The sequence below is a fragment of the Triplophysa rosa genome, linkage group LG4 (assembly GCF_024868665.1).
Source record: "Triplophysa rosa linkage group LG4, Trosa_1v2, whole genome shotgun sequence".
Lineage (NCBI taxonomy): Eukaryota > Metazoa > Chordata > Actinopteri > Cypriniformes > Nemacheilidae > Triplophysa > Triplophysa rosa.
The window spans coordinates 5,728,706-5,748,157 of NC_079893.1; the positions used below are offsets into that span (position 1 = coordinate 5,728,706).

At 36.1% G+C, this 19,452-nt stretch overlaps 1 protein-coding gene across 2 annotated transcripts in view; it reads right to left on the reverse strand.

The window, feature by feature from the left end:
* Positions 1 to 656: 656 nt before the first annotated feature.
* Positions 657 to 19,452, reverse strand: part of mad1l1 (mitotic arrest deficient 1 like 1) — an 81,579-nt gene continuing 62,783 nt past the window's right edge. For both annotated transcript variants that reach the window (XM_057332466.1, XM_057332469.1), the window contains exon 18: positions 657 to 5,504. In XM_057332466.1, the coding sequence (XP_057188449.1) occupies positions 5,343 to 5,504 (162 nt within the window). In that variant the 3' untranslated portion in view covers positions 657 to 5,342. The remainder of the gene's footprint in view (positions 5,505 to 19,452) is intronic.

Consider the following 19,452-nt stretch of genomic DNA (forward strand, 5'->3'; position numbering starts at 1 on the left):
AAGTACAAACTTCATTATCGTATTAGTGATGGACCTGAAAATAAGATTATTGGGTTTAGCGTTCATAAAATTTGTATCAATCAATGTTGAGCTTTTGTCAAATTAATAATTTATTACGAGTTATGAGTCCTGACTACTCAATGATGTAAAATCAATCTGAACTGTATTAAAATAAAATTAAAAACTATTATTTCTCATTCTTTATGATCACTGATCATGCACACACAGACACTAATATTGACATCTATCTGCTTTGACCTAAAACTTTTGACAAGCTATTTAAAGTAATAAAATCATTCAGTAATCGTAAACCATCGCATTATGTTCAATTCTATATTTCTATAATTCTGACATTCCCATCATTTTTAGAACAGTTGTATAAACAAATCACACTTGTTTAGTGCATTTGTTTAGTTGTACTGAATATCAGCACATAAATATTCACTACAGCACTCCTGCTTGTGTAAAACCGTTTAAAAAGAACAGCCGGTCCTACTTTATTGATTAAAATGCACTCTTTCAGTGCAAGTCTTTGCAAGTACACCCTTTACTAATTCATTTAAAAGTCAAAAATTACATTATTTTAATCTCTACAAGTGAAATTTTTACTCATAAAATCCTCACACAAAGACATAGTCTGCCCATTAAAAAACGACAGTAGACCTGAGGGAAGAGAAAAATGAACAGAACAAAAGAGTTCAAGAATGAGGCGGAATAATGGAGAGATTTAGGGTGTAATGGATCGTTTTCACAGTGTTCATTCACTCTTTGAAATAAGCTTTTGAAGTCACATTTGTTAATGCTGTTCACGACCAGTCAAAAGTTTGGGCTATTTATGCGTAGCTATTTGACACCATTTTAAAAAGTGAAATCAAAGACTCTTATATTTGAGATGAATAAAATTATAGTCACCCTTTGCTTAGATTAAAGCTCATTCACCTTAAAATTGTAGTTTGTAATCATCAGTATACTGTACAGCATGTAGTTTTGTGTTTTATTCATAGTAGACGCTTTATCCAAAAAGAGCATTTGACATGTCAAAGAGCTGAACAATAATTGTAGTTTACCGAGCCATGTTTACTAGTAGCATTAAAGCGGAGGCAATAAAACATGAAGAGATTAATTATTTTTTTAAATACACAAAGAACATTTAGGGGTTAGGCAGGAATGTTTTCAGTTGTTTTATGTTGAGATTTGTGGGGATGTATATTATTTCATTTGTTTTTGAGTAATTTGTCATTCACTTTTTTTGTAACTGGCCAGTCTACCTTACTTTCATTATTATTTTTTATATTATTTTTAAAAACGCTTTTCTTTGTATTTTATTTATGTAAAAAAATAATGTACGTTTCAAGATGAATAAAAAACAATACAAATTTGATTAAAATCCAAGATGGACCCTGGATCCATCTTGGGACCCCAGTTTGAGAACCACTGCACTGTAAAAAACGATTCTGTCTTGTAGTAACTTTCATGAAATGAATTTAGTAAAATTTACTTGATACAACTGTGTTCTTGTTTTATAACCAAAGTTTCAGTTAAAATGATAGAAACAATCTCGGAATTCTAAATGCACAAATTATTGAGTGAATTCAACTTAATTTGATCATGTTCAACCCACTTTAACGTGTATAAAGGATCTTAAATGCATTATTTTGTGGTGGGACTACGTTTATTCCTTTACTTAATTTCACTAACTGAGCAGTGAATTTAGAGTTCCCAGCATGCTTTGCATGCGACAGCATTAGGAGAGTCATTTTTGTGAAAAAGTGCTATTTTATGTGCTTTACAATAAAATGAAAGACTTTATAGTCTTTATTGTTCAGTTGTCTTTAAGATTTAGAAGAGATTCTGTTTGTATTTTTGAGTTTCGTGGTTAGCATGGTTCAGAAGAGTTGCGCTTGTGGTTAGGTTATGGGAGATATGGGTTCACTCAGTGAACAGTAATGGTGCTAATGCCAGTACTGAGACAGCTGTCAGCTTACTTGTACATCATATGTCGTAAACCATAACAAATGTTAAATCGAAACAAAAAAGATCGAGAAGTTAACTCCAATGCCAAATTAGTGTTTCTTCTTGAGTTTTTTAAGTTTCTCATGTCACGTGCTTAAATAATTTAGGTAATTTTACTTGATTTATTCGTGGAATATTGTGTTAAAAATAAGCTTTAAATACTTGAAAATATTTTGTGTAATATTGTTACCATCATTTTTTAAAGTAAATATCCGTGTCATTTTTTACAGTGTGACAAACAGTACAATAACACTGAATAAAGCATACATTCTGAGAAAAACGTCTATTTTTATTCAATTGGCTGCAGTTTTACCGATCGGGCAGATTAAAGCCCTACAGCAGAGAATGTTCGGAATTCGTAAACAGATCACAAGTAATGACAGCAAGACAACAAAATGAAGAAAGCTCCTCCTGGGGCTCTGTAATATACTTATCGTGCCTCTAACACAGCTTCGAACCCCCCCAAAACAATGTAAACCGTAGCGATTGGCTAGACCCGACTTATGAAAGCTAAAGTGATTGTGACTCAGTGATATCTAATGTTACTGCGCGTGCATGTTGGGAGAAATAGAGAAAGACTGAGGGTGCAGAATTCAAGGGTGCTAATATAATCACAAGTACTGTTATCTAGTTGTAGAACATTTTCGGTAAGCCGAAGAGGAATCAAACGCAGCGAAATCCCTTACCCGCTATTATCCAAAGGAATGTGAAGGAAAATAGGGAGAGACAGACTTTCCAGTTATAGAGCTAATCTTTATTATACTGTAGGCCTATTCTCACTCCTTTACGTGCCCTAGTTAAAAATACAGCGAACGCATCAAGCCTGCTCAAATCATACTCTTATCACACTTTGAGTTTGAGTGACAGGGGTTGTGTCTACTGGGAAGACCTGTCTGTATCTCGGTGGCAATGGGGGAAGCAAAGACACGGCATGACATTCTCTGCAGTTGCAAATGCCACAGCGGAGTACGGACAGATAAGGCACACAATGGAGCGATATCTCCCGTCTCATCTCCAGCGGGACCACCAGACCTCCACGAAAAAACATGTGGATGCTTTGACAGAAGGTTTGAAGGCACGACCAATCATCATGTACATACGGTACATGGCTTAAAGGGATAGTTCAACCAAATTTTTTTTCATTTTTTACTCACCCTCATGTCATTCCAAATTTGCATGACTTGCTTTTCCTCCCAAAACACAAAAGAAGATATTTTGTTGGTAACCAAACCACACTGGCTCCCATTGACTTCCATTGTATGGACACATAACCACAGAGACATTTCTCAAAAGATCTTCTTTTGTGTTCCACAGAAAAAAGGCTTATATACGGGTTCTAAACATCATGAAGGTATGAAATAAATGGGGTCTTTAAATACTTTATGCATTACACAGTATGTTATTGTTTACGTCTGGAGCATTTACAGTATTATTCTTTTTTTAAATATAAAACGCTTGCCACCTTTACAGAAGATAACACTTTACAGCAGTTTCATTTAAAACCATAAGAATCAGTTATTGTATGAATAGTCTTGCATTAAAAATATCAAAGCCATTAGATTTGAGACGCTTTGCAATTACTTATATCTGACCCCAAAATAATTTTAGTCAATGTAGCATTTATTTTGTAGTCTTTTAGTTCTCTATGACAAAATAGTGGGTTATTTCAACTCATGGTTAGGTCAAATACGGACAAACTCAACCGTTGGTTTAAATGACCCTTAAAAAGGTCCAATATTTGACCCGACAACCCAGCAGAGGTTCATTTAAACCCAATCATTGGTTAAAACAACCATTTTAGAGAGCAGACATTCATTTATTTGATTCGAATAAAATAATCAAATTAAATAAAAGAATAGTACCTCATCTCACCTCCGAGTCTGAAATCCACACTTTTTCGCAGTGCGGCTGTTTGCCCTAAAACTTCTCAAATATTCAGTTATCATCCATTTACCGCACCTCATTAGCATACTGTATAAACCCCACCAGCATCCTCCACCCAAAGCTATGAATTATATAACGACCATTCACCAAAAACAAAAACGCTCATAAATAACCAATGAGCGGCTACCATATTTTACTGGGAAGATAAATGACGGAAAGAATAAAATATTAAAAACGGGTGATGAAAAGGCAAATGGGTGTCACAGAAAGAACAGGGGATCTCATTTGAAGGCCAAAGTCGCTTGAACCAATGCATTTGTTAAACAAATGATATTAAATAAAGTACGGCAGAAAGTGTAAGAAAGCAGCAGGTCTGGACACAGGAAGAAAAACGGACTCGGTTTGACATGGTTTGTGCACAGTTGCCAAAGACTGAGTTTGCATATATTGGGAACATCTAACAGCAGGGCCATTGCATCTGCAATATATTCTCTGGCACTGGAAGAGAGGAGGATACGGGCCAAGCCCTCGACGCACAACCTGAATCGAGGATGGAGGATGAGGGTAACATTCTCTGCTAATTGCTTTGGCACAGAGGCAGTTTGCACTGCCATAACAGTACGACAGAGTCGAGTCGAAATTCGTTTGAAAGCGGTCTGACTCATCTTAGATTAAAACTTATTGTGTGTGGGACAGGAAACTGTAGCACTTTATGTGGCATTTGAACAAAGACACCAGAATGAATAGTCAAAAATGAGCTCTAATTGCTGCCCGTGAAAACGACGGAGGAATTGAAATACTCCCACATCCACCAGGAGACGGTGCCAGAATGTTCAAAACAAATGTTTAAAAAGACATAATACTTGAGGAGGCTGAGCTACAAGGCAAATACAGTGGTTTCAGAGGAGCTATTAGCTTATCGATGGGGAATTCATAATAATCAGTACTAGTTTTCTTGTGTGTTTATTCTAGTAATTCACAATACAAACTGCTGTTGTATAGTAACGGGAGGAATGAATCTTCGATCACTTCAGGGTTTTTTCAAATCTTTCATATCCCAAATGAATAAAACAATTTGTATTAGACTGAAAGTTTAATATTTCTTTATTGTTTCGTTGATAAAAAAGGTGATTGTTAAGCCTCTGGTAAGCGAAACACCCCAAACATCATACGGTACTTACCTACACTGTGTAGTCTATTATAAGGTCTTACATATGATGTCATTCTTTGAGGCAACCTTTAACTTTTTAGATTACACACAATAAAATCACGCATCCTAACCATCCCCTTGTCAGCTCACCTATATACTTTTTAACTCTGTTTAAATGTCCCTGAAAAGCTATTAAAAGAGTTCTGTGTCTGTGAGTCTAACTTAGAGGCTCTGTGTGTGTGTGTGTGTGTGCACGGCTCCCTGAACGCTGTGTGGTCTAGGAATGATGGGTAAATCAGCTGACAGTCTGGCGGCTGAACAGCTCGATGGTGACTGCGCTGAGAAACACTGGGATGCTCTTCTGATGGAAGAGATGCAGATCCACCAGTCCGGTTAGAGTGCAGGAAAAATCCGTCTCCAACAGCTGCATGCTGCCACTCCCCACTGGACCAGTAGACTGGGGAGAGAGACGGAGAGAGAATCTGTTTAAAGATTTATCACTTGAATGTAACAGCAGACATATAAAGTAACACACAAACAAAGTTTAGTCACAACGTCACTAATTACTTTCTTGACCTTTTGCTTTTTTTTTGTTTGTGTGTTTCAGCCTAACTTAAAGTACTATCGCAACTTCTGTTTCATGCAGACTTTATTTCAAATAGTTAAGAACACAACGTTTTAGAACACTTGAGTGAAATGTTTCTTATCGTCTTAAAAAGGTTTTAAATGTGTGTGCTTAAATGACTGAAAGGAGTTTCGTAGACAAAAATTTTATTGTGCAAATATTAACTTCTTTCATTGCAAACTACATTTTTATTGAATAAAAATGTCTTTGGAATGGATAACTTTGACTGAATAATGAACAAAGAGCAGCGAATAGGAGTCCAGGACAGACGGCCCAAGAAGATTCCTGATTTAAAGGGGTCATATGGCGCGAACACGTGTTTTTCTGTGTCTTTGGTGTGTTGCCCATGCATGTATTAGACACGTAAAATTGCAAAAATGAAAGTGTCGGAACAAAAGATGCATTCTATCTAAAAGCGAATGCTCACCCAGACCTGCCTGAAATGCCTCGTGTAACCACACCCCCACAAATCTACATCAGTTCGTGGAATCAAGACCGCCCAAATGTATACGCAAGTAAGGTGGGCGTACCTGTCAGTATAATTGCTCTGGAACCTGATGTTCCAAATATGGTAAGAGGCGTTACATTTCCGTCACACGCTTGCAGTATTCGACCAATCACTACGCACTGGTTAACTGGCCAATCGTAGCACACCTCGCTTTTCAGTGCGATGAGCTTTGTAAAAAATCTGTGCGTTTCAGAGAAGCGGGGCAAAGAGGAGATACAAACATGCACGGTATGTAGAAAATACAGAATTTTTTTTACCTTAAATCGTGTATACACATTGAATTACATCTAAAACAAACCATAATATTCGTTTTAGCCGTGGCATATGACCCCTTAAACATTTTTTGAAAATTCTAGGCAAAATGAGACTATACTGAAGATGCAAAAATACAACAAACTCTAATTCTCTAGTATCCTTTATGTTATTTCACAGACTTGATGAGTTCACTTTTTTCTAAAATTTGAAAAAAAATATGAATAAGTGAGTAAGTGTTTTCAAATATTTGACAGTCAGTGTACATCTTGAGTGAAAAGACAATGTAGAAACAACAAAAAATGTCTAGTCACAAACTTACTAATTACTTTTTTAGTGAATCTGTGTTTTATTTATTATTTGTGGTGTATTTTAGACTCAAAATCGTTGGTGTTTTACAGTTATGCATATGTGAGTAAAACAGCTTCTGGAATAAAGAAAAAGTGAAATCGTTTATAATAGGCTAAACACTGTAATATTCCATAAAAAAATCTGAATTGTCATTTTTAATTTCACTGTGACTTAAATTTGTTTTTTGAAATAAAAAAATAACTTCACAAAATGTTTAAATTAGAAAACCAGATTCAAAACATTTAAAAGAGGGCTGAAATTAGGTTAAACCAAACAAACACAAAAACATTTTCAGTCACTCAGACTGGATTGGATTTTAAAGCAGAGTATGTACTGTACTGTGTTTAAGGTCACACAATATGCACTGTTGTATCCTCTAAATTTATTTGACTTCACTTATGAGTTCCACAAAGTGATCTTTGTGGCACTCAATATGTTTTGAATAGAGTCCTATTCAGACACAGAATATGAATGAATATGCCAAATAATATGGTCGTTCTGACGCTTAAATAGACTTATGCTCGCCATGTCCACCACACTCTAAAAAATAATTCATGGCATCTGTTGGCACAACTTAATTGAATGAATTGGTGCAAGTCAAAATGATTGGTATAATTAAAACTTTTAAGTGTGAAACTCTATTTTGATGATTTGTGCTGACTTAATAATGTTGATAATTACTTAAGCTTAATATTGTGTGTAATTTTAACCTAAAAATCTGTGTTTGTGTTTACGACAATATTTAAGTTGCAGTAACTCAAAGTAACTGGCTAGATAACTTAATTTTTCAACACCAATTGAGTTCCGGATCTCATGACTCCTCCCAAACCTTGTAACATATGTAAACAAGTTCAAACTCTATGTGTCAAGTGTTTGAAAAGCTTAAAATAAATGTGTTCATGTTCAATCATTTAACTTAATGTATTACAGTTGAGGGTACATGACTGATGCTTGTTGTATCAAAGTATAGCATTGCTGAGGATCTCCATTTCCCATCATGCTTTGCATGGTACTGGATAATGAGAGTTAATGTAGTTATTTTATGGATTTTTATCAAGATTAGAACAGCATGAGACTTAATCATGTTTAATATTTTGTTCTCTTGGCATTTAAGTGTTGTGGTTATGTTTTAAGAGGTTACCATTGTTCTGAAGGATAGAGCATTTGCTTAGGATATGGTTAGGCTCAAAGAAAATGACCACAAATGCTGTTTTACACAAAAGGCATCTTATTGGAGATGCTATAGGCACAATCAGCTCTTGCTTTTAATTGTTATTGAGAATTTTTATAAATTGAGACATAAAATAAAAAAGTTTATTGCAACCAGTGTCTTTGATTAAATCAGTATTAAAAAAAAGTTGGAACAACTTAATTATTTCAATAATGAGCAACAATTTTTAAGTTGGTGTTACTTAAAAATACATTTCATCTAAGAGAAAAAAGTAATCTTTCTGACCCAATGTAGTTTGTTGGATGAACTCTATATAGGAATATATGATCAAAAATATTGATGCAAACTGTTGCGTTAATTTTTTTTGTAGAGTCTACACAATATTTTTTAGAGTGCAGGAGCACATGCAGAATTTCCAAAATGTCCAACTTCACCTCTTTATTCATGATAACAGTTACTCATTTGTAGCAAAATAAAGTTTCTCATTACTAAATCAACCACTACACGGCCTTAACAAACAGACAGACATATTTTCCTAAATTGCTTAATGACAGACATCAGAATAACAAACATTGGATTTGTGTGAAGTGTAAATGAAGCCTATAATTAAACTAAGTTAAACAAACAAACCATCACAAATACAACAGCAGCTACAAAGAAGTAAACAAAACTAACAAACACTCACTTGCTCCCTAAACAGCAAACTACCTAACTGTCACTAATTAATAGTCACTAACTAGTTAATGACCACTTACTCATCACTTTACCCACCATAGCGACTTTCAATTAGTGCTGTCAATTGATAAAAAAATTAATCTGATTAATCACGATTAATCGCACATAACATTAGTGTTTATAAATATACTTTTACGTTCTAATAATTTCACATTTAATCTCCAAATGAATGTAGAAACAACAGATTCTTTAACAACATCATTTTATGAATGAAAGGCAACATTCGGATATTTGTACTGCAACTGGTGTCTCCATTAAATTGATGATTTTTTCTTTATTTTAACATTAATTATAGCCATTCATCATTAAAGTAGTATAATTTAGAGCTATCACGTCTAACAGGTAGGAAATATACAGAAATTGAAATGTAGTTCTCAAACACTTGCTAAATTTTAAATTAAATACAGAATTAAAGCTACAAAACACATTTATTTCCTCTTTTCTTTTGTTCTTTGATCAACATGGTTTAAGAACGCGGCCCCTTTAAGAGCTGTCTCTCTACGCAGATCTGACGCCCCTTTCCCATTTTCACAACTCTTTGCATTCATTTATTTAACACGAAGTCTGTGCTTACGAAAATGCAAGACAAAACGGGCTTTCTGACATAATCTTGTGTGTTTTTGTTCATTCAAGCATGAAAGAGAACGTAATACTGGTGCGATGTCTGACAGAGATTCACTGACGCAGCCTGTAGCCTGTGATTGTATACACCAGACTGGACCGCTGTCGTGTTGCGTTGTACCGCATCCCACAGCTAGAAGCTGTCTATCTTCACTGAACACGTCAAAGCAACTTAAATGGTTGAAGGCCTTTACATGAATAAGTGATTATATAATTTTACGCTAGACAAAGGATGACAAAATAAACGGATGCTGCGTTAATTGCGTTAAATATTTTAATGCGTTAATCTGAATTTTTTTTCGCATGTGTTAACGTTGACAGCCCTACTTTCAATCTATACTATATACTGTACTACGGTTAGTTGATAAACCGTATGACGTAGCAAAAAAAAAAAAAAACTAACAAGGAAGAGATCTCTCTCTTATGCAATTTTATTGTAAATAAATATAAATAATATATTATTACTACATTACAAACATTATTTGTTTTCTACATTTTTGCCATCAACCATAGGACACATGGTTGGGTTTAGTTGTCAACTTCCGAGCATTTTACCAGTATGTGTGTTTCCAAGAATCAAACTCGTGACCTGTTAATGCAACGCTCTACTAGAAACGCCACAGGTTCCCTTTCCCACTGTATACAAATCTCTCAAAAACCTCAGACAGACACGAAATGAAAAAGCATGAAGCCTTTGATTAATTTCTTGCCCAGAGTCGATCCAACAGAGAGCAAACACAAAATGAGGCCATCAATACACAAAGGTGCTTTTCCTGTCAAATCTTTTCCCAAATTCACTTCTTACCGAGCCATTTCTCCGAAAGACACACTTTATATCTCTGACCTCTATAATGACAAGTTAGCAGCAAATCTATTTTACATTTAGAACAAAGTGCTCCAGTAAAGATTTTTTTTGGTGTTTTATCCATTGCCCCTGAAGGGCCCTTGACACCAGACGTTCTAATACCTGTCCCCAGCAAACAGACCGTGTGAAAATGCCTCTCCTTTGTCTCCAACTTGGTTTTGTTTTCTATTTTCCCACATCACATTTTAAAAAAGGTCAGCCCATATTTTCTTTCTTTTTATTCTTTTTTAGAGAGGGAGTTATTCAGATTGTGACCTTATCAATGTGTGTTTGTATTGCCACCGCCACAAAAGGGTGTTATGAACAATATTTGACCTTTCGGCTAACAACAAGTTCTTGTTGATGTTAAAACCTCCCTCAAGTCCATATGAAAAGAGAACGGTCGCGCCTCGGAAAGACAGAAAAGTTAAAGTATAATAAAAAGCGAAACGGCGAAGAAAAATGATCGACCGTGGTGGGGCCGGCAGACACCGGTACGGTGCTCCTAACAGATAGCGTGAAGATCTGGTGGTGTTCAAACGAGCGTCATTTCTCTTCTGCTCTTCTTTCTTTCATCCTTTCGTTCTCAACGGACCTTCAATTATTTCGCCTCTACCGCAACTGTCGAGCTCGAGTCATCAAACCCTGCGAGTAACAGCAGGTCCCGCTGAGCTTTCTTTGGTGAAGATCAACTCCATCCGTCTTCTTTCTTGCCTCTTCGAAGACTTTTCTATTAATTCATTGAGACGGTTCTTTATAAACTTTCTTTCCGTTTCTTTGACTGGCGCTCGAGCATTTTAACTTTTGCTTAAAACCCAAATCATCTCTCTCCGTTCTGTATCGTCAAATATTTAAAGTCGAGACGCTTGCTTCAGGCTTACATAAATTAGACATGTCTGTCCTTTTGGTCCTTTATCAAAAGATAACAAATTCAAACATTTTTAATTGTATGTAATTAAAACAATTAAAATTATTTGTGAATTTAGTAAAAAAGTAATAAAAAAAAACTAATGTCAAATTCCTTTTCAAATGTACTGCATTTACTGTAGTTTAAAGGGATAGTTCCACACAAAATGAAAATTCTGTCATCATTTACTTGCCTTCTTGTCATTTCAAACCTGTGTGACTTTCTTTCTTTCCGCAGGACACAGAAGAAGATATTTTGAAGAATGTTGGTAGCCGAACAACGGTGGTACCCAATTCGCTTCTATTGTATGTACAGAAAATCAAGTCAATTGGGTGCCGCCGTTATTTGGTTATCAACATTCTTCACAATATCTTCCTTTGTGTTTTGTAGAAAAAAAAGTCGTACAAGTATGAAATGACAAGAGGGTGAGTAAAACGATGACAGAATATTCATTTTTGGATGAACTATCCCTTAGATACATTCATCTCCTCTTTTCAAGAAACGTGTATAATGTAAACGTGTCAAATATGATTTATTGATGCTTCAGCAGCTCCTGATACTGCTGGTTAAAAATGTCTTTCCATTCTTTAATTTACAAATGAATGAAAAGGCTAAAATATTACTGTGTCTATATATTCTATAGACTATATGTGCTTTTATGTTCCTCATACATCACAAACACACACAGTGCACTGATATAGAAACCCACACACGTATACAGAAGGGGGGAGGCAATGAGGAAGAAAGAAGAAACATGCAGGCCTGGAGTTTGCTCAGGGTGCATGTATGGGACGACATCTGTAATGACTCAGCCTCCAGAAGCTTCCAGGGACTTACGCTATGTAACAGCCTATATATCTCCTGACAAATCCAGAGAGAATGCCAAGAACCATCTGCAGTCCAAACACTAAAACCTACACAGCCAAGAAAACAGGCACTGGTCTGAAAAAAAGACCTCATTTATTTCCACGCTGAAGCCATCCATCAAAATCAAAGGATGGGACCAATTGCATGACAAGTTTGATAATGATCATACATTACTACGATATTTAAATTAAGATTTTTTTTCTTTCTATGGATCACCAGAAGGTTAAGCAAGTCTAACATTTGTTCACGACAAAATACATTTTATTTTCATTCATAATATTAAAAGTACTATTATTGTGGCACCAAGTCTTTTTTCTCATCACAAAAACAATAAACATGACAAAACTACACTGTCCTCATTGCATTGCTTTTGTCAGCTACATGCAAAAACGAAACAATAAAATAATTAAATAAAGATCGAATGGCAAACCAATGACAAGTCAGTCCATTAGTGATTCTCTGAATCAGTCATTAGTGAAACAGACAAAATTCAGTCATTTGTTTGTTTATATCGTACGTCAACATGTACAAAATATTGCAAAGACAAGAAAGCGCATCCCGACAAATTTCATTTCCAGTTGTTCAGTTATTGAGTCATCTGTAGGTGCGAGAGCTCCCTGCCGAGCTTAAAGAGAGGAAGCGGGAAACTGTCATTGCAGTGAGTGCGAGGCGGAGGTGTGTGAAGAGCTGTAATTGGCTGTTTAATTAGCTTTATCTACTGATTAGGCAGATGTATAATTAGCCAACTGCTCCTTACTAGCGGCAAATGGTGCTTTAACATACCCATGACATGATACGACACGAACAGACGAAAGGCTACATTAGCTACCAAATAACACAATCCGTCTTACACATTTATGCTAGAAAACACAACAATAATAAACACGGTCAACCCTAATTGTGTGTGGATATTTTTAAGCCAAAGTCAATTAAATATTTAACAAAAAGTCAAAATATCACACCAAGTGTAACTTAAAAAAATATTATGAATGATGAAGCAGAACATTTGATCATTCAGGAGGTTCTTAACAAAATGCAAGGTTACAAACTGCTTGTTTGCATTTTCTAATGTAATGAAATAAACATTTTTAACAGTTCCTTAAATGTGCAAATACTCTTTTTGGAGCCACTGCACTAACAAAGACTTCCAGACTATTTTTATTTCAATATAATTTGACATAATACGTGTGACCCAAGTTGATGTTTTTGCTATTGTGATATGGATTTCAAAAGGGTTCTAAAAGGGTTTGGAACAAAACGCTACTGTTTTGATGAGCTTGTGACGGCTTGTTAGGAAAACAACAGATGTGTTTAGTGGAGAAGCAATCTATGATGTCACTGAAAACAGATGCAGTGAATCTAGAGACTTTGAAACATGCGAGAGAATTTGATTCTGAAAGTTCCCAACACCAAAACTTTAACGGGACTACTTTGATGTACAAAATGTTGTTCTCCAAAAATGATGGTGCACTAAAATGAGAAATACCATGTGTACAACGTGTAACATTTCTATATTTTAAAGTCCAAGTGTATATTTCAAATAATTAAACAAACCTGTAGAGTACAGGTGTAAAATCAAGAATAAAATTAAGATTCAATTTTTGAAGATAAAATCGCTGCTGTCCTTCTGAAACTTTGTACCCCCACATTTCCAGATTTGTACTTTTTGCCATGAATCGTTATTATTAGTCACCCTTTATTTTTGGCACTGGGTCGTAAATGTAAATGTAAAAGAATTAAAAAGTGCTTGTCAATTTAATAATTTAAAAAGTAGTGTTTTGTCCCATTCCTGAAAAACAGTCAATTTGGACATCTGAGGTTTCGGAAGGACAGTGACGTTATTAAAGTTTTTATTTTGTATAAAAACAAAACCCAGCAAAACAAATGCGAAATGCACTGAACACAACTTTCTACTAACTAATAATAATGCTGCCATCCTTACAAAAACGAAAAACACATGACTTCAAGCGTGACCTCTGACCCTGTTTTTTTTTAGCTTTTAGACACCTTTAACTTCAAGCTGCACGAGACCACCAGCACAGTCAAAGAAACTCTCCTTATACGCCAGAATCGATGTTAATGACTGAAGCAAGTCAAGATGCAATGTCTGGGATTTTTCAACCCTGTGCTTTCCATCTTTGTTCATGATACAGTTCGCAAACCTGCGCAAAGTGTCAAACCCTTCAACTCCATTCAGCTGCTGTAGGCTTCACTTGACACTTTCCAGCCAGAAGGCGTTTGATACTGTCAAAGGAACCCTTGCCAAACGTGTTCTGCATTTTGCCACTTCACTGTTGAGCGCCGAAGAATAACTCCATCTGTGCAGTCCATTTACTCGGGCAATGAATGGAACCGTGAGTACGTAAGAGCAGACAGTTTTCCAGCGATCTTTACCACATTGGCCGTAAGCTCATTAAGATCTGCTTGGTGAATTATTCAGCGCTGTTTCGTGATGGTGTGACCCACTTTTCCTCAATTCACTCGCCGGCTCCATTCTGCATTCGAACAGCGGTCGGAACACCATCTGCAGTCTTCCTGATGTCGATCGCTCACTGTTCAATGTGGTCAATAAACACTTTGTCTTCCACCTTTTGTTGTGTCCGGTGTTGGCTTAAACGGTTTCTAATCATAGTTTTTTTCAAATTGTAATTTACATCCATTCTCACATCATGTACCAGGCCAAATACACCTGCATCTTTCAAGCAAGCTTTTTGTTGAACACTTACATTCCCTGCCATTTCTCTTTGTTTAATAAATTACTACACATCTAAGCAAAAGACGAAAGCCTCAACATATTCGCCATCAGTGAATGACATTGTGTTTTCGGTATATTATATATATATATATATATATATATACAACCAAAACAGCTTGTTTGATGGATTCTGCCTATCATGCCTCATCTTTGACAGTCCTTAGTGCTTTCATCTCCAAACGACACACAACGCGTTCGACCCAGCATTCAGATGGAGATGCATCTACAATACGGCTAAATAAACGAAATCATAAGAAAACAAGGAAAAAGTTCCAAGACAACATTATAAGTGACAGGACAATACCAATGGCTAATCCGTCACGCATACAGTACAAGGGACTTCCTGTAATTCTTTCTGACACAAACAACCAAATAACAAACACAATATTTGTCTCTTCCTTTCATTGTCTGGTAGCCTACTTATGCACGCGTATCTAAGGTTGGCGACCGCTGATCTGGAATCAGTGCCCTGTGACCTCCCAACAGAGACTGAGGGCCAGACACTGCGAATGGAGGAGACGTAATTGAATAATCAGAAATATGCAAATGAAAAACAAAAAGACTTCCATTTAAATGCAGATTTTGACATTTTGCCTCGGATGAAAAAAGAACAACAGAACGAGTGGCAGAGTAAATATCAAAACCATTCTCGAGGGTTTACTTTCACTGTCCTAATAAACTGCACACATATGTGGGTTTAAGCCAGTGGTTCTCAAACTGGGGGCCGTGGCCCCCTGGGGGGCCCCAAGATGGATCCAGGGGGGCCACAGATTTTGTGGCATTTTATGAAATATATGAATATAGAAAGATGACACCACCAACCAAAAGAATTGAGGTTCCAGCATTGTATAACTGAATGGTTTTGGTTTAATAAAAATTCTAAGTTTAAGATTATACGTCTTTATATGGGGTGCCGCAAAGCGATGCACTTAACACAAAGGGGGCCTTACAACGAAAAAGTTTGAGAACCACTGGTTTAAGCGATAATAGCTTTATAGAATTCTATATTTTAGGGAGCTTGCAAATGAGCTACCAAATCGTATAATCTGGATGCAGTTTAAAACCCATTTGTTTGACCGACTGAATTTTCAATATTTAGACTATACTGTATATACAGTCGTGGAAACCATTCCACATTTTTATTTAATCAGCATTTCTAGATGTATTGTGGTCATTCCAGTCCAGTGTTTGTTGAATTTCAACAAAATCAAACCTCTGGAGTGACATGAAGTCATCCAACAGCAATGTAAAAGGCTGACAGCATGACAAGACACATGAAAACTGATCAAAATCTTTATATCTTAGGAAAAAAACTTTTCCTAAATTACTGTTGTATTGCTTAAAAGTGAATATGAACTTGTATTTTTTGCCGTATTTGAGGTCTGAAAAAATACATAGCATCTTTTCTGGTATTTTAAACTGTTTCTCCAGTTTTAATTTTTTTGAAATAAATGTATTGTTTATTATAAATATTTGAAATTTGGGAGAAATTTTGTAAGTAGTTCACAGAATTAAAAAAAAGATACATTTGCCTAAACACATACCTATAAAACAAAACTGAAAAAAGTGTTGAAATAGTCTCTTTTTTCTGCGTCTGTATATATTTCATAATGTATACTTTTTATATTGATATAATACTCAGGGTTTGTTATAAGGCCTGGACTGAAGTGCACAACACACATTTATATCGTATACCCACAACGACACCTCTCATTCTGTTTCCTTTCATGTTCTGCAGAAATTTCCGGCATTTGCATTTTATAGGGTTTCTGCTATATGCTTCATAAAGCGCTAAAGAATGCTTGACTGGATACCAGTCAGATTTACAGCACGCTGGCTGCCATCAGTAACAAACAGCACAAAAACATTAACTTATGTCAAAGGATATCTGCAGATTACACATTAAAACGGACAGATGAATGAGTGGTGTGGCCATTATCTCTGAAACAGTCTGAGACATACTGTAAAACTTACATTTCTATCGCAAAATAAACACAAAAACCTACCTGACCATGTTTATTGATGCTTGCTATGACTATTACTGTTGATCATATTTAAGATTTATGACATAAGCAAAAGTATTATATAGCGCATAATTCATCCTACCTAATTTGTGCAACAGACAAAAACAAGACCTAAAATTGTGTGGTTGTTATTTTTCTAAGCAATTGGACGAAAGATTTTTCCCTAAAAATAAATCATTTAAAACACCTAGCAACTGCATAGCAACACCCTAGCAACCACCCAGAACAAATCAAAACAAATTGTGGTTCCAGCACCACAAACAAAACAGATCGTTTTTTTCTTCCATTTCGGCGAAATTCACATTTCTTGCACATTACATCTGTGAAATACCCTCCTGCCCGTGTTTCTCTATCCTCACCGTAACCAAATAAAAATTCATCGGTACAAAAAGCTCTCTGTCCCTACAAAACCCCGTCCCCCATGACAAACATCCACCACAGACAAACACTGTCTGGAGTCGTGACATGTTAACATGACTGCTGACATATGCTTTATGAGCTGAGCGGGGTCTGGGAGGAATAAAAGCGAGTTGGAAGGTCTGGCATACAGTAGAATGTCACCTGCAATAGCACTCAAACCCTCCCAGCCAGACAGATGTGATGGACAGAATTGATGCTTTGCCACTCTTTCTTCGGCAGACTCTGCAGTCTCTGGAGATCAAATCAAAGCTCAAGTCACTCATTGCATTCATGTTTTCTGGAAAAACACAGAGCGCTGTTACGCACGAATACACGCTTCATGTGCGCACGCTACGTTTGGCTGTAATCTAGAAGAGTGTTTTGCATGGATGACATATTACAGGCTATTAAATCTGAAGGAAACAAACCAAACATGAGCAAGTAATCCGATCAACTATGCTTACATTTTATTTTATTTTTTGTGAAGCATTTAATATGACTTCCCTAGTACTGTAAATGTTATTGGTTCGGACATCAGAACAGCATTTTTTGTTCTTAAAAATGTCCCCGTAGAGCCACACATTCGCCATGGGTGAGCATGCAGATGTGCACAAAAATTCACTATATTCACCAGAACGGAGTCGACTCTTGATCTGAAAAGCACATCTGGTCATGAACTGGGATTTCAACATGCATGAATTCCAAACATCTACTGCAATCTTAAAAAAATCTCATAAAAGCTTTATCAACGCATACAGCGGTCATAAGAGCCGGATGAAGAGTCACACTGTGGTTCTGTCGAATGAAACCATTAAAGATCATTTCTCTTCCTTTCTTGTAAGGACGAGGTACAAGCAGGTGTCGGATGAAACAGTTTAGTGTTAGACTCAAAAAGTATTCCTCAGGTACTAAACGAGAACCATAAAAATATTGCATTCTAATATCTTTAACTGTGACTAAATTAGTACTTTACAATTGTGAAATAACAAAGATTTCGTGTTGACATTTAAAAAAATAAATGTTCTAGGAATCCCACAAGGGAGAGATTTGGAGAGTCCTTCGACAGGCACCGTAGATTGGTTTTGGTTTGCAAATTTGATTGTTTCGAATCTTATAGTGAAGGCGAATCAAAGCAGACAAGATTAATAAAACCATGTGGTATTTGCAATCAAAGTTGCATAAAATTATCAAATGATTTCTGCAGGACAAGCTGCAAGCAATGTCATCTACTGACTGTGAGTTCTGCAAATTCAAACATCTGCTTTTAGCCATGGGGTTTTCAAACTTTCTCATGCCGAGGACCTCCAAATACGATGAATCTTTTGCGTGGGACCTCCTTTTTAAAACACACATCCATTTTTTTGTACGAAGAAGCATTTAAACTGTTAGACAAATAGTAAGTGTGATATTATAAAGACAACATATTGTTTGTAGAACTTAAACTGTAATAATCTTCAACAATTTTTGCTGACTTTTGTTTCTCAAACATTTCCTGGGGACCCCTTACAACATTCTGGAGACCCCCAGACCCAGTTTGAAAACCCCTGAAAGGTCAATCTTAAACTTTGACTTTAGACTCTCTATATCAAATGATCCGGAGAACATTCTGGAAAATCAAACAACCTAGGCCTGCTCGGTTATGACAAAAATAACATTCACGATTATTTTGGCCGATACTAAGATCACGATTATTTACAATGACTGCTCACTGACTTTTAAAACGACAAACAAAAATAAATAACTTGTCTTTCTGTTCAAAAGCTACACCGTAGTAGTTCCTTGCTAAATGGATCGCCACACAATAATAGTTTCATCACGATTATTTCGTTTTTGTAATCGTTGTGGGGCAAAAGTGACTATTATGATTAATCTCGATTAATTGCACAGCCCTAAAACAACCTTACATATTTCCAACTAACATTTTCTCAACATGAGCAGTAGCCAGGGCATCACTATGTGGTTGCTAGGGGGCTCAGGTGGTTGCTAGGTGTCGCTTCCTGCTCCAAATCAACGCAACTCTCTCATATTTGAGGTTAGGGACCTTTTATAAAAACCCAACAACAGGTTAAAAACTGAGGTACATTTTTAACCCTATGAATTCACCCCACCTAACAAACAGTTACAAGTGTTTATGAGCTGTTTATTTTTTTCCCATCTCTCTCGTTCTTTACTTTCGGTTTTACAGACCGCGCCATTGGTTTAAGGTCCTGTTGGTTTCCGATAAGCTAAGCAAAATCAAAAACACAACAACAGTTACCTGTGTCACTTTAAACCAGTGGTTCTCAACTCTGGCCCGAGAGATCCATTTTCCTGCCGAGTTTAGCCCCAACTCTGATATAAAACACC